The following is a 13,523-nucleotide window of genomic DNA, read 5'->3' on the forward strand; positions in this document are numbered from 1 at the left end:
AACCCTTATTGTGCAACTTCGGGTTGCGATTTTTGGAGACTGGTAAAAAAATCCTACTTATTGACTGGGCCGACTGAAACCATATCGAACCTAGAAATAAACTGATAAAAAAAAAGGGGGTAAAAAATGAAAAAACAAAATTCATACTGTTTTTAAAATACTTGTATGTAAAACCAAAATCGAACCAAACCAAAACCAATTTAAACTTCAACTTAATGGTTTGATTTTGATTTAACCTAATACTTGATTGAAACCGGTTCAATCCGAACAAACCGATTTTAATTGACACCCTTACCTAGATTATTGGTTACTAAACGTTAAACTTCATCTCCTCATCAAAACTCACACTCCTCTCCAATTCCAAATTTCCAACAATGGGGCATCCCCCAATACTAAATTTGCCCCACGAAACGTACCTAACCCTTGCTGATGAATCTGATCTTGGGAGTTTGGGAATGCTAGGGGTAGTCCATGCGCACAGAGATCGATGCTCACCGGCCAATGAGAATCGTTACCGTGCCGTGGTCCATCCACGCACGTGAGACTAACATTATCTAATAAGAGAATTTAAACTTAAAAGGCATCTAGAAAGGACAACCGAAACAAAAATGCATGGTTGCAGTCCACCCACCCAGTAACCAGGAGATTTGGTCCGTGCCAGAACGGTCCAAGTCCATTCCCTTTGGTTGCCGCACCAAAATTGTACTTTATACCTTTTATGGATTTAACTAATCCTTCAATTTTAATCCCTTCATTGAAAAACCCACATTTAATATGAAACAAAACAAAAACTGTTTGTGAAATTCAAGTAATCAAAACCAGTGCAACTCTGTAATTGGGAGGGATGTGCGTGAAACTTAAACAAATCAAAACCCCCCGTGCCTTCTTACATACTTACCAGGAAGGTGGACCAGTAGTGTTGCTGTGCGTGCAGCTTCAAACATGGTGAGTGCACCGTGCCATTTTGTGTCTTCATCAAAACTCAAAACTCATTCGGCCCCAACTTCCACTGTTTCAATTCCAATGTCTCTGCCACTGTGAGTTGCAGTAATTTATCATTTCTTTTCTCCCAGCTAGAAACCATTTCAATGCGTCAAAGTAACAAACACTTGGTGTTCAACTATAGTACCAAAGGAACGGTCTTGAATCGCTTCATCACCGTCAAAAACAGTGAATTGATTCTTATCAGATTGATGGTACCCACAATGAAGAAAGTTCGGGATCTGATAAAAATCTTTCTTCTGTTACTATGGAGGAACACGCGTGAAGAAATACCTGATTATTCTGTGCAAAGAGAAAATACGTGTTTGAACGAAATGATGTTTCATTGGCTAAAGTGTGGATCTCGAACACTCAAAATTAAAAATCTTGTCTCAAAGAAAGATCATTTCACTTCAACAGATATTTCTTTGGTGAGTAATTTCTCCACGTCCATCTTTAATCATCTCCATAAGAACACGAGGAGGAGCATCCATCAGTAGGGTCGTTATGGGGTCCTTTCCGGTCCATTTTGAGGTGGGAAAGCAACTTGGCTTCTTGTCTGTTGGTTCGGGCTAGGTCCGATTATGATTTCACGAATCGGTATTGGATTGGCCGGATTAGGGCCGATTCGTATCAGTATCAATAGAGATCGATACCAATTCCTGATTGATCCCAAAAAATCTAATTTTAAAAAAAAAGAAAATAAGGATAAACCTAACTGATATGGACCGATCCAGATTGCTAGACTGATAACAATTACTAAAACCATGGGTCGGATTCGGAGGCCCGAATATAAGTAATCCATCATTAATCAGCAAAATCATAGTAACTGAAATTTCATTTGATTCAGTTTCAGACTAGCCTATATAAACCGTAGCAAATCGAACTTAAATCATTCTAAACCCTACAATCATGTTGTCTTTGTTGAGTTTTGTAAAAGGGGCGTTGTTCTCTGTGCCTCAGCACAGGCTGTGCCCAGGCACATGGGGGTGGGCACATTAACCACCCTGCCCCCCTTGAGTGGCAGACCCATGTGCCTGGGCGTAGCTTGTGTTATGGCACAGAGAAGGGGATGTTAGCTACTGTGGGTTTCTTTGTCTGAGTTGTATAAAAAGGGGATTTGACATTGTGAGATTGTATGTTCCTGATGTTGTAATACTCTTTTTTTCAACTGTACTTGTTTCAGCAGGTTATATCAGTTTATGCCAAATTTGAATTGAGTTCAAATTAAATGAACAGATTCCGTTTAATTTTGGCTTTGAGAAAATGAAATGGAGAAAAGTTTTCTGCGGGGGAATGAACTATTCACCTTCAAACATAGAGGGGAGGCAAAATAACCGTCCTACCCTTATGAGAGATATAAATCCCACCCCATGATGCCAATGCCAATGTACATGCTCTCATTGGCCCCGAGAATGGCAACCCTAATGAAAATTATCGGATTTTGGTTCAATTTCAATTTTTTCACATATTATATCTTAAATCGAACCAAATTCGAAATCTGATTGACGACCATACACCAACTAAAGTGAGGGACTGCAGAAGAGTACTATAATGATGCATCAAAACTAAGGTACGTCCGGGTCTGGCCCAGTTTTGTTATACCAAACTGAACCCGGAAAACACGTGGGTGGGCCGGCCGGATCAAAGATGGAGCCCATCTATTCGTAAGTGGCAAGGGAAAACTGAAAAAGGAACAAATAAAAAAGTGATTTTTGCAGAAAGCTTAAAAGCTCCCCCACCCTGAGGTTCAAAGGATACACTACGTACTCCGCCCAAACTAAAGGAGAATGAAAAAAGAGAGAGACACTCTCTACTTTCTCTCCACTCTCCATTGTCCATTACAGCAACTCTGAAAGCCTAAACTTAGCTCGCTCGCTCTCCAGACAGAGAGAGAGAGAGAGAGAGAGAGAGAGAGAGAGAGAGTATATTTAAAAAGTGAGGAAAAAGAAAGAGAAGTGGGGAGAGGAGAGAGACAAGTCTGCTTTGGAGACTGGGAGGTTTACGCGCAACTCTCAAAGCTTTTGTGTAGTAAGTGAATGAGTATAGTATAGGAGTCTGTTGACACTCACAATCCACTAAGCCCACACAAACCCAAAAACAAAAATACCACAACACATGCTCCTCGAACTCTATGCACTAAAATCCGACTCTTCACTCCACTCCTCTTCCTTCTCCTCCTCACCTCCTCTTAGCTTCCTCTTCCTCTTTACCTCTTCTTCTTCTTCCATATATCTTCCACCTTTCTTCTCTTTCTACTTCTATAGTTCGTTAAATCCGTTAAAGAGTTAGTTAAGAGTTTTAAGTTTAGTGAAGATGATTACGTTATTGGATTTCTACCATGTTATGACAGCAGTGGTTCCACTCTACGTAGCCATGATCTTAGCTTATGCTTCTGTAAAATGGTGGAAGATCTTCACACCTGATCAATGCTCCGGCATCAACCGTTTCGTAGCTCTTTTCGCAGTCCCACTTCTTTCCTTTCATTTCATCTCCACCAACGACCCTTACACAATGAACCTACGCTTCATCGCTGCAGACACTCTCCAGAAGCTCATTATGTTGGCTGTCCTCTTTGTATGGACTACTGTAAGCAAGAGAGGCTGCCTTGAATGGACAATCACACTTTTCTCTCTCTCAACTCTCCCTAATACTCTGGTTATGGGTATTCCTCTTTTGAAGGGTATGTATGGGGATTTCTCTGGTAGCTTAATGGTTCAAATCGTGGTGCTTCAGTGCATCATTTGGTACACTCTCATGCTTTTCCTGTTCGAGTACAGAGGTGCTAAGATGCTTATTACTGAGCAATTCCCTGATACGGCTGGTTCAATCGTGTCCATTGCTGTTGATTCTGATGTGATGTCGTTAGATGGACGAGAGCCTTTGGAGACCCAAGCAGAGATTAAGGAAGACGGAAAGTTACATGTTACTGTGAGGAAATCGAATGCGTCGAGGTCTGATATCTTTTCCCGGCGTTCTCAGGGGCTTTCGACGACTCCTCGGCCGTCTAATTTGACAAATGCGGAGATATATTCTCTGCAATCGTCTCGAAACCCAACGCCAAGAGGGTCGAGCTTTAACCATACCGATTTCTATTCCATGGTCGCCGGTGGCCGGAATTCCAACTTTGGAGCTGCAGATGCTTATGGGCTTGCGACATCAAGAGGGCCGACGCCGAGGCCTTCGAATTACGAGGAAGACAATAGTGGTAAGTCGAGGTTCCATTACCATGGAACGGGTGGGACACATTACCCTGCACCAAACCCGGGTATGTTTTCTCCGCCTGGATCGAAACCTGTAACAGCTGCAACTGCTAAGAGGCCTAATGGGCAAGCGCAGCAGAAATCCGAAGAAGGGAGTAGAGATCTTCATATGTTTGTTTGGAGTTCAAGTGCTTCTCCGGTTTCAGATGTGTTTGGTGGTCAAGAATACGGAGTTGCAGATCAGACTCTCAAAGAAGTTAGAATGGCTGTTTCTCCTGGAAAAGGTATATAGTTTGATTCATTAATTAATGAGTTTGTGCTGTTTTTCTTTAATTGTAGTTTTGATTTTAATGTTTAATTGTCTGGATTGAGTAGTGGAGAATCACAGGGAGAACCAAGAAGGGTATTTGGAAAGAGACGAATTCAGCTTTGGGAACAGAGGAGCTGGTGACAGTGAGATGAACGGCGAAGGGAGAAAACTGGGGGATAACAAGGCCAAAGTTATGCCTCCGGCTAGCGTGATGACGAGGCTTATTCTGATCATGGTGTGGAGAAAACTCATTCGGAATCCAAACACTTATTCCAGCTTAATCGGCATGATCTGGGCTCTGGTTTCAAACAAGTCTGTTTTCTGGAAGAACATAATCAAGATTTATTTTTCTTAATTAATTTCCATTCCATTCAATCTTCCATGATTTATGACTCAGACTGCGTGAGCTTATTAATCTAATCTAATGGCAGAGTTGTGCTACTACTGCTTGCAGGTGGAACGTCCGTATGCCTGACATTATAGCAAAGTCCATTTCTATACTGTCGGATGCAGGTCTTGGCATGGCCATGTTCAGCCTTGGTCAGTTCCTTCTTCCTTTCATATCACGCTTAGCTCCCAAAGAATCTCTTATTTCCCTACCACTCCTCAGTCTTCTGTGCCTGTCTACTGTGCCTTGTCTCTTTAATTAAGAAAAGAATTATTTTACTGTTGTTCAACTTATTCTTTAAGCTTTTCTCTTTCTTATTTAAGTAATAATAAGATCCGAAGAGAACAAAGAGAAACCCACAAGGGAGAAATGATGATGAGTGTCCTGTGTTGATGATGAAAAGAGGGTGTGTTGTACTGTTGCTGTTTCTCTTGCACAGTGTGGGGTGGGCTGTGTGGCCTGTTGGGAGTGTGCATGACTGTGTGGTGTGGTTGGTGGCATTGCACTTTGACACCTTTAATTGACACAGATTGACTACTTTGGACAGGGCTGTTCATGGCTTTGCAACCGAGGATCATTGCATGTGGGAATTCCATTGCAGCTTTTGCCATGGCTGTGAGATTCCTTACAGGGCCAGCTGTCATGGCTGCCGCTTCCATTGCTGTTGGGCTGCGAGGCGTCCTATTACACGTTGCCATTGTACAGGTCATCGCCCTTTTCCTTCTTCCACCTCCCCATCCCTCTCACCTTTCTGACACATCGAATCTTACTTAAATATCCCTCCTCATTATATATCTTTTCATTTTATTTAAAAAAACAAAAACCCACAAAATCTAGTATGAGTCTACCATGAGAGACCCACTTGAATCCTGTGTTTTTTCTTTTTTTCTATTGGGAATTTTATCAAAAACCATATGTGCAACTTTGCAAGATTAGATTATGTTCCTAATTTATTCTGTATTTGGTTTGCTGCAAATTGATTGTTAACAGGCGGCTCTCCCACAAGGAATTGTCCCCTTTGTCTTTGCCAAGGAATACAACATACATCCTGAAATTCTCAGCACTGCGTGAGTGCATCTCATACTGTGTGATTCATATTTTCTTGATTCATTGATTCTTCTTGTTCCCTTGATGATGATGAAACGATGTGGGTTTTGTTTGCAGTGTCATTTTTGGGATGCTAATAGCATTGCCAATAACGCTTGTGTACTACATTCTATTGGGGCTGTGATGAGTAATTTGATCAGAGCAGAAGAAGAAACACTATCTTTGAGAATCATGATCATGACCCAACCGGCCAGAGAGAACTCCATGGGGGGAACCATGGATGTGAAGGAATGATTTCAGTGAGCAAGCAACAATGGCAGATGACAAGAGGGTTGGAGGATGAATCTATGCATCTTCTTCTTCTTTTACTTATTTTGACTGGGTTGGTGGGTGAATGGGAGTTTCTAGTAAAATTGTAAAACCATGGAATTTGTATTCTGTATTGTCAATCAATCCTATTTTGGGCTCATTGTTTTATCACAAGTCATAACCTCTCTCACTTCTTGTCCAAGAATATTTGATAGTACAGATTTACAAAGAGAGGAGAGACAGATAGAGAAAGAAAGGGAAATTAGGGGATTTACTTGATTGATGATAATCACGACTAAATTTTTTATTAAGTTTTACATTTACCTTTATCTGCTCCATTACCTGGACAGCTCCATTTCCCCAAGTTCTTCTATTAGATGAGGGCGAATATGACCACCCTATTCCTATCCGAATACACCGCTCTGGTGGGATCCACCCCCTCAGGGAAATGCAGCGGACAAGAAATGAAGCAGATAAGGGAGGGGGAAGGGGGGGAGCTTCCATTAATGATACTTTGTCGTCTTATGTTAAAGTGAAATGGTAACCTTAGCTGATGAACAGACTCAGGGAGGTCCTTGGCCTGTTTTCAGGCCCAGAAGAGATCATTTAGAAAGTAGAAGTGGTAGTGGTAATGGTGGCCGTGGAGTGGTGGTGGTGGTGAGATGAGGGCTTAAGGGTCCCTCCATTAGGAAGGAGGATTGATTTGATGTGGACTCCTTTCGCATATATGGCGACAACACTCCCTCTTTAGTCGCTCTCTCTTTACAGTTTTGGAATGGCTCCTCTCTCTCTCTCTCTCATCTTGTAAACCGTAAAGGGTATGATTGGTTAGTGCTACAAAAGAACATAAATGCTTTAGTAAGTACTGTGTTGATAATTTTAATTTAATTAAGGGAAAATGAAAGCAGCCCGGCTGCGTGGTGCCCGTGCCCATACATAGAAAGAGCAAAATAACCTCCACACTCACTTATCAAAAAAAAAAAAACCTCCACACTCCATATGAAATGAAAATTCCAAGCTCTATTGAATGCCCCACCTGTACTCCCATTGGCCCATTTTAATGCAAGCATGGTTTTAGTGCACGGTGTTAGAATGGGTATTGGTCAATTTCAGAAACTGATACAGTATCAGATCAGTATTGACATGGATTGGCTGTATCAGACAAATTTGCCCTTAATTCTCCTTGTAAAATTGATTTTTTGAACATTTTACCCCTTGCTCGTACTGTATCACTGATAAAGTATCGGCACAATATCAAGATCGACAAGATAAAAAACTGGTATTGGATGATCCAATACTGATACTAAGAACCATGGGTGCAAGCTTCACGCAGCCTGCCAGGGATCCCCATCCCCTTCTAATTAATTAATGTGAGAATGTCAAACATTCCATAGGCTAAGCTGCACCACTACATCAAATTTAAAGTCAGAAATAGAATAATGGTCTTAAAGTTTTATTGTCAAGAAGTGATTAATATATGGATTTTTAGGGGGGGGGGGGGGGTTGCTGCCCCGTTGGGTGGCCCCTCCATTAAAATTAGGATTTTCTTAGAAGAAAGTATGGAGTTGGAACCTCACATCTATGGGGTAGAACAATGTCGTTATTTCCCTGATGAAAATTTTAGTTTTTAATATGATCTATCGTGATTAAATTAAAGGGGTCAGTTTTGTTTTTAAATAATTTGTGAGAAACCCTTTCTTACATGCCAGCTATAACTACATGGCAGTTTGTTTTGCGTTCAATTTCAATATAAGTTTTCTATACCATATCATCTAGTTATCTCTTAAATACTAGACTGGTCAAATACTGCTTTTGAGGCTATTTGAACAAGGATTCTTTATAGAGAGAGAGAGAGAGAGAGAGAGAGAGAGAGGGGTGGGTGATGAGTCTCATACATGACAGATTATAAGGTTAGATAGACCTCCAAATTTGATATACAGCTTATCTAAGGTTATGGTTGCATAGTAATGGGTTTTGGATCATTATCTTACATAGTTTTTCCTTTTGTTGTATGAAAATGTCTATTGGTATCCAAATTCAATGTGCATCTTGTCTATATCATCATCATATCTAAGGATACATTGTCAAATATAGAAAATATGATAATGAAATTTTGTTGAAATGGTCAACTTTCTTAAGAAGATGACTACATCTGAGAAATCAAGAGAAAGAAAGAGGGGAATTTAAGATAAACACTATTGTAGAATGAACACAACGACCCAATGGTCAATATGACCTTGGTTGTTGTTCAAGTCCACATTGTAGTCCCTTGTGGCTATAAAGCACTTGGAACAGTAAATTTTTTTTGTTTTTTTAAATTATAAAAAGGGGAGAAATTTTAGCTGAATAATTGTAGAATGAACATTTTGATCCTTGTAGAATTATGGGGAGTAATTTCTACTCTTATTATAAATTTTAAAAATCTAAGCATTTATTAAGTAGTAAGTCAGTTGTGGACACAAAAGCCGAGTCCTATTCTACTAGGATCAAAATCCTATGACATTCGAGCCCACATATATTGCCAAGTGTCAGCATCTCCACCCCGAATTGCATCACGACAAAACAAATGTAGCTTTAAAAAATTAAAGTAATTGGTTATATCCAACAATGCTTGGTACAACCATTGCTTTTGTCCATATTTTGTCAAGCTTCTAATTAGATGCATCTATCTCAAGGTAGACCTTTAGAAAGCTTATAATTGAATCGGTCACCAACTGGATAATGAAACAACGAGTGTTCTTGGACCCAAAAATGGTAAGAATGAAGATATATTCGCTTCTCATGACAGGGATCACCATTTCCACTTTAAAGCTTGAAAAGTATGATCCACCAATTGCTAACTATTTATAATGTAAGCCTATGTGCCACGATTTCTAATTAGCCTATAACCCACCTTATATACACTTGAGAGTCCTTCTACCTACCATTTTGAACTTTTGGTATAAAACTTTACATGATATTAGAGTAGGTTTTCATCGTATCCACATGTCCGCAATACGTACTGCCACACGCGTGGATGATTATTGAGAGTTTAGTCCCACATCGGCTACTAATTAGTCTGTTATAGCCCCCCCTTATACACCTAAGAATCCTTTCACCCCCCACTTTGAATTTTTGGGATCTAAACTTTATGTGCTACTACAGCCGGTTTTCACCATATCGATCCACGGGCCCGTAGTATGTACTGTCACACGTGTGGGATTATTAGGAGTGTAGTCCTACATCGACTGTTAATCAGCCTATAACTCCTTTTTTACACTTGGGAGTCCTTACACCAACTTTTGAGATGGAAACTTTACACTACTAAGGGGGAAGAGAAAAAAAAGGGTAATAAAGATTAGAATTATTAGGTTCTGAATGATCAGAGATGGGCTTACTCTAATATAGAACCTTTTGATTGACTGATTGAAAGTATCTTTCAACAAAACAGATACATCCAACAGAGTAACCCCAATAAACCATTCTCAATTGTCTACCATCAACAAAAAGGAGTTCATATACTTGCACTAATCCAAACATGAAATGACGAGAAGCAAAATCTTGAAAAAGAAATCCAATATTGTACCTTTCTCATAATCAGAATTACTGATATAAATTTCATAATTTGATCCTTAACACCATTATAGTTGAGCAGAAGCATATGTGTGGAACCTTATCTTGTGTTCCCTAGCTAATATAATTTCTTTAGTAAAATACTAGTCATATCTATCTTTGGTTTGTTATGCAGAGAAAGTATCTTGCTAGCTTTTTCCTTACGAGTACATCAAGACCAACCTTGTTGTCTATTAATGATCCTAACTCAGAATGTGAATATCAGTATGAATGGGGCAAACAGCTCCGGACAATATGAAGCGCCATGAATCTGGTCCCACTGATGCCATGATATTGTCAGTTTTGGAAGGTGGGTCTTATGGGTTTTAAAAAACATTGACCATGTATGAGAGGAAAAATTATCTTTTCTAGTTCCCTGCCCGGCCCAGTTCCCCAGTGTTTCTAACAGAGGGGGGGGGGGGAGAGAGGACCCCACCCGGGCAGAGTGTTCGGGTAGGAGTAGGGTGGTCATTGCACCCCCCTTGTTAGGGGCATTGAGGAACTAGGAAACTGGGCCGGGCAAAGAACTAGAGAGGATAATGATCCTGTAAGGGAGGTCATAGTATATATATACATTTCATGGCACATCTCCATATGCAATGTGGGATTTTTCATGATTCTACACAACATGCATGTGTTTCCTTTCTGAATTTTTTTTTTTTCTTCCTCTTAATATGCGTTTTGTCAAGCCTTCCACAAGCTCAAATCCAAATCCAAATCCAGATCGAGCCAGTAGGGTAATCTCAAAATGCATCGATCACATAAGCATCTTCTATCAATGTTTCCTTGTTTCACTTTAGACAGAATAATTCAATACATGCATGTTGTGGGATAGATATCCCATGACTCATACTCTTCATGAAACTGGCCACCCAATCCCTTGTCGTTAAGTAATAATTGGATCTTGACAATGCCCTCATAACATGAATGTTCATTCACACACTAAAAAAGTTTTCTACTCTTCTATCAAATCTTGTATCCATATCCATATGTATTCACCACAGAAGATAACCCTAGGGCTGCCGCAGCAGAAATCGAATCTTTAATGAATCTAAGTGTAAAGCCAGGAAGAACCACTGGAAATTGTGAATATTCGCTGCAGGGCATCATGGAAAGATTCCATGGATGTTTATAACCTAATGGTCAATACTGGTGATGATGTTCTTCCAGAACTTAAATTGTCTGTTTCAGGGTGATAATGGATACTCTGAAAAAACATTTCATTTATTATTAGATTATAAAGCAGGTAATTAGTGACATGGACTTACCCGTTAATCTGATATGGAAAAGATTATGATCGGTGTAAGTTAATGCAATCACAAATTAAGAATTGAAGAAAGAAGTGGGCGTCCACGTTTGGATATATATATATATATATATATATATAGTGGGAGCATCACTGACGTAGTGTGCCCAGAATGTAAGTTAAGCTGCATTAAATTTGATGTTACAGCATCAATTCCATGGGATTTCAATACGAGAGATCATTGCTAAGTGGAGGATTTGGATTTCAAGATCTGTTTGGAACTTCATATCTTCTACCGTACCGCGCCTCTTGAGTTGACATCTATTTGATTTTGCATCTCTGTCCTTATGTGTAAATCACTCATCAGGGTGATTTGTGTTACAAGACATTTTTTACGCTGAGTGATATAGCCATATACACGAGAGAGAGAGAGAGAGAGAGAGAGAGAGAGAGAGAGAGAGATGCTCTACAATGACCACGAACTTTATTTACCTTAGGATGTACATGTAAGGGTGTCAATCGGCTCTATTTGAAAATATTGATGTGATCCTACATCGGTTGTGGGTGCTTCAACTGTCAAGTATACGACGCACAAGATGCCACACAACTTTAAATCAATTGTTTTAATATGGAGACTTAATAGACAAAGAAATTAAATCTATTTTGGTTTTGGGCAAGAGATTGCTTTTAGTCATGTAGTATCTCCACGGGGCTAATGAGAGCCCAATAAAAGCATCAACATAGAAGTTATTATTGATTTGGTGGGGGGGGGGGGGGGGTTGAAATAGTACTTTTGTGGGTTTTTGTGTCTGGTGCAACAGCCACGCGAGTAGGTACCATTCTTTTTTCCTTTGGTTTTATTTAGTTTTTATTCGGCTTTTATACTTAATTTCATTCAATTCGTATATGGTCTGAAAAGGAAAATGATTTCTTACCACAAAAAAAAAAAAAAAAGGAAAATGATTAGCTGAAACAAATAAACTTGAAAAAGAAATTACAATCTCATGAACATACATTTTTTTTTTTTCGGGGTAATAATGAAAGATACATCCCCATAACGTCAAATATGATACCGTTCAATCCTTTTACACAACTTAACAAAGAAACCCATAGTAGGTAGCTTTTTACAACTCAACAAAAACACATGATTATAGGGTTTAGTATGATTTAGATTAAGTTCAAGTTTGGTTTATACATGTTATACTTCATTCGGTCCGTTTGGTTCAAACCGATAGTCTTTAATCTAATACTGAAATCGAACTGAATAAAATTTTAATTTCCAAAATCAAAATCAAATTAGATTTTTTTTTTCCGATTTGATTCAATTTGGTTTTAAATCGTCAATTTTGGTTCCAGATCTGTTGACATTTTATATTTAGGTTTTGTGTACACAAAATTCCACCTTCATGCATAGGGGAGTGAAAATATGATATTGGACCAATTGAGGTGATCGAAATTGACCGATTGGACTCCTTATTGGTCTGGTATTGATTTTGATTTTTAGAAACCATTAAAATCCCACAATAGATATGAAAAATAAAAAGAGATAAATTTTCCTAAATTTAATATGATGTTATGTTTTTTTTATTTTTATATGTGAATAACTGAGACCGGACCACCATTTAAAAGAAAATGATAATAGTCCAAAACTTTCCACACCAATAACTATCGGTTTGGTTGGAAATGTTTTGTAATGATCAACAAGTTTGTATTTTCCAAATCATATTGTTGAGGAGCTTGGTTTTGACGCAATGTCAAGATCCAGGTTCAGATTTGATTATTTTGAGTGGGAGAGATGCGGCTTTTGCCAAGAGTTTTACCGTAGATGGGGATGTTTCCTCTTTTTAATTCTCGTTTGGGAATGCCCAGCTTTGATTTTTTTTTTAAATTTTGTTTTTATCATTTTTTTTTTAATGAATCTTTTTAGTAAAAATAAAAAGTTAAAGCTGATAGTATTATAGGGTATCTTGGAACATTTAGGTAAGAGTCTCAATCAGTTCAGTTTCGGTTTTATTTAGTTCTATTCAATTATATTCAGTTTCATTGAATTCATACTTGTTCTCAATAATTTGGTTCAAATTCAATTTAAATGAAATAACTTACTAAAATAAATAAAATTAGAAAGGAAACTACAATAACATGGGGAGACATTCACATGATGTCAAATCGGATACCTTTTCAGGATTTGTATCTCTTCCAGTTCCTTGTCCGATCCAGTTTTCAGTTCCCCCAGTTCCTCTAATATAGGAAGTTGGAATGATCACTCTACCCCTGCCCAAACACTCTGCCTGGGTGGAATCCACCACCCTCTATTAGAGGAACTAGGGAATTGGACCGGACAAGAACTGAAGGAGATAATTTTCCTATCTTTTCAACCCTTTTTTATATTCCTCAACAAAGAAACCCATGGTCAGGTGATTTTTGAGAACTTTTCTACCATCTGTTTTG

General features: G+C 38.9%; 1 protein-coding gene and 1 long non-coding RNA gene across 2 annotated transcripts; one reads left to right on the forward strand and one right to left on the reverse strand.

Annotated features, from left to right (window-relative positions):
• Positions 1-2,850: 2,850 nt before the first annotated feature.
• LOC122652189 (probable auxin efflux carrier component 1c) lies at positions 2,851-6,134 on the forward strand. Its single transcript, XM_043845869.1, has 7 exons — positions 2,851-2,906; positions 2,950-4,468; positions 4,560-4,806; positions 4,949-5,034; positions 5,430-5,587; positions 5,873-5,949; positions 6,047-6,134. Exons 2-7 carry the CDS (start codon positions 3,298-3,300, stop codon positions 6,111-6,113), a joined length of 1,806 nt encoding a protein of 601 aa, XP_043701804.1. The 5' UTR covers positions 2,851-2,906; positions 2,950-3,297; the 3' UTR covers positions 6,114-6,134.
• LOC122652190 lies at positions 4,846-5,565 on the reverse strand. The gene is made up of 2 exons (XR_006331564.1): positions 5,421-5,565; positions 4,846-5,030 (listed from the first exon to the last, which is right to left on the reverse strand). It is a non-coding gene; the product is annotated as an uncharacterized LOC122652190 (long non-coding RNA).
• Positions 6,135-13,523: the final 7,389 nt, after the last annotated feature.

The sequence above is a fragment of the Telopea speciosissima genome, chromosome 2 (genome assembly GCF_018873765.1).
Source record: "Telopea speciosissima isolate NSW1024214 ecotype Mountain lineage chromosome 2, Tspe_v1, whole genome shotgun sequence".
NCBI classification, from domain to species: Eukaryota; Viridiplantae; Streptophyta; class Magnoliopsida; order Proteales; family Proteaceae; genus Telopea; species Telopea speciosissima.

Bases quoted from the DNA above. Each gene is read 5' to 3' on its own strand.
- LOC122652189 (XM_043845869.1), top strand. From the start codon at position 3,298: ATGATTACGTTATTGGATTTCTACCATGTTATGACAGCAGTGGTTCCA. The intron at 4,807-4,948 runs GTCTGTTTTCTG...TACTGCTTGCAG, and splicing joins TGGGCTCTGGTTTCAAACAA to GTGGAACGTCCGTATGCCTG. The intron at 5,035-5,429 runs GTCAGTTCCTTC...TACTTTGGACAG, and splicing joins CATGGCCATGTTCAGCCTTG to GGCTGTTCATGGCTTTGCAA.